The sequence below is a fragment of the Orbicella faveolata genome, unplaced genomic scaffold (assembly GCF_042242905.1).
Source record: "Orbicella faveolata isolate gen_17 unplaced genomic scaffold, um_ofav_v1 contig_47, whole genome shotgun sequence".
Lineage (NCBI taxonomy): Eukaryota > Metazoa > Cnidaria > Anthozoa > Scleractinia > Merulinidae > Orbicella > Orbicella faveolata.
Window position 1 is genome coordinate 23065690 of NW_028301577.1, and position 1811 is coordinate 23067500.

General features: G+C 41.2%; 1 protein-coding gene across 1 annotated transcript in view; it reads left to right on the plus strand.

Annotated features, from left to right (window-relative positions):
- Window positions 1–1811, plus strand: part of LOC149097672 (QRFP-like peptide receptor) — a 1927-nt gene continuing 116 nt past the window's right edge. Inside the window, exon 1 of the mRNA XM_089280268.1 lies at window positions 1–1811. This exon is cut by the window's right edge and continues 116 nt beyond it. Within this exon, the coding sequence (XP_089136394.1) occupies window positions 144–1217 (1074 nt within the window). The 5' untranslated portion in view covers window positions 1–143 and the 3' untranslated portion in view covers window positions 1218–1811.

A 1811-nucleotide genomic window follows, 5' to 3' on the forward strand; every position in this document is an offset into this window, starting at 1 on the left:
GAAGTCTTTCCTTTTGACTACTCGACACGCCTTGTTACCAAATTTGCATACATAATTTCCACCACTTCAGTTTCCTATAAAAATTGCCATCTGGTGCGTGATTCTTCAGAGACAAATACGTTGTCTGAAGGAAGGACTTCAACATGGATCCTTCTAACGAAACTCTCGCCAACCAAGACAACTCCAGCACAGCTGTTGAAGTAGAAGGGATGTCTCCAATGATGACAAACATCTTTTACTGTCTCTACGCCATAGTCTTTACTCTGGCGTTTGTGGGAAACAATTTTGCGCTAATAACGTGCTACAAGACTTACAAGGTCACTACCTGCGTGTTGTTATGCTATATCGCCAGTTTAGCTTTTGCGGACTTGATGTTTACGTTGCTGTCGATTTTTGACTTGATCGCCTTTATCGGCAAGGGTGACTGGTTTGGAGGGAATTCCGTGTGTAAGATTCAGAGCTTTCTCATCGAATCGTGCTACACGGTCTCTATTTTGACACTGGTCGCGATCAGTTACGAGCGTCTGAAGGCTGTCTCTTCACCTGTGCTGGCGCGGGCGCAGCGAACAACCGAACGCACGATTATCCTGAAGGTAATTTGGATAATCGGAATAACGTCTTGTGGCCCACTGCTTTACGCCTATTACGTCAAAAAAGAAGAAACGACTGGCAAATCGTTATGTGTCAACGAGTACATGGGAGATATCGGAAGACAAATTTACTACGCAATACAAGCAGGCCTGCTTTTTCTGTTACCTTTGGGATTTATGTGTTGTGCTCACGTTAAAATATTCCAACATTTGTCAAGCCATGTCAAGACGAGAAACATCATAACAACGGACAGAGGGGATGGGCTAAAGCAGCGAAAAGTCACCAAGATGCTGGCCTTAGTCACTCTTGTCTTTTTCATTTGTTATGGACCGTTTATGGTGATTCGAGCTCTGAGGTACTTCTACATTTATACTGGAGACGAGTTATGGCGAATAGGACAAATGATGATTTTCGGGCAAGCCGCAGTCAACCCTATTATCTACTGTTTTTATAGCAAGCAGTTTCGATTCTCCTTCAAAGACTTGCTCCGCTGCCGCTTCAGCACGAGGGAAACACGAAAGCCGAGATCATCCTCCACAAAATCAAACTCAAGTGTGAAATCTTCACAAAACACTTTCGCACTAAACGAATTTTGCACAGCGCCGGCGCACACAAACCGTGCTTAGCTTCGTTTCAAAAAACAAGACTAGGGAAGAAGGAAAGTTAACTTATTACGTACTATGAATTAAGGTTTTCGAGATATTTTACCGATCGACTAATTTGCTGAGTTGGTAGGGAACTCTGAGAATTCTCCAATGCAATTTCACTTTCTCTCTCCGGAAGGTGATGTTTTTAAAATTTCACTCCCGTTCGTCCTGAGTCGGGCACGAAAGCTGGAGAAACGTATAGAATTACAATTACTTCCTAGCTTCCCTTCAGGATAATTGATACTGTTGTCAAATGTGCACTGAGCGATATTTTCTAAGGGTTATAACTAAGTGGTAATTATACAATAATTATCTACCATGTAAATACAATTATTCGCCTTTTTGTCAAAAGCTTTACTTTAATTGAGTTGTAATTTAAATCATATCAACAAGTCTTAGCAATGTGTTAACAGCTTGTTTGCGAATGGCGTTGTTAACAGTGCCATACAATTTACAAATCTTATGAAAGCTTCATGCATTTGTGCAGGGAAGCAAATATTTTTGATAGACCGCGAAAAATCTCGAAATTGCGCACGACTTGTTTTAATCTTAACCTTTCTATGTTTGTTCTAA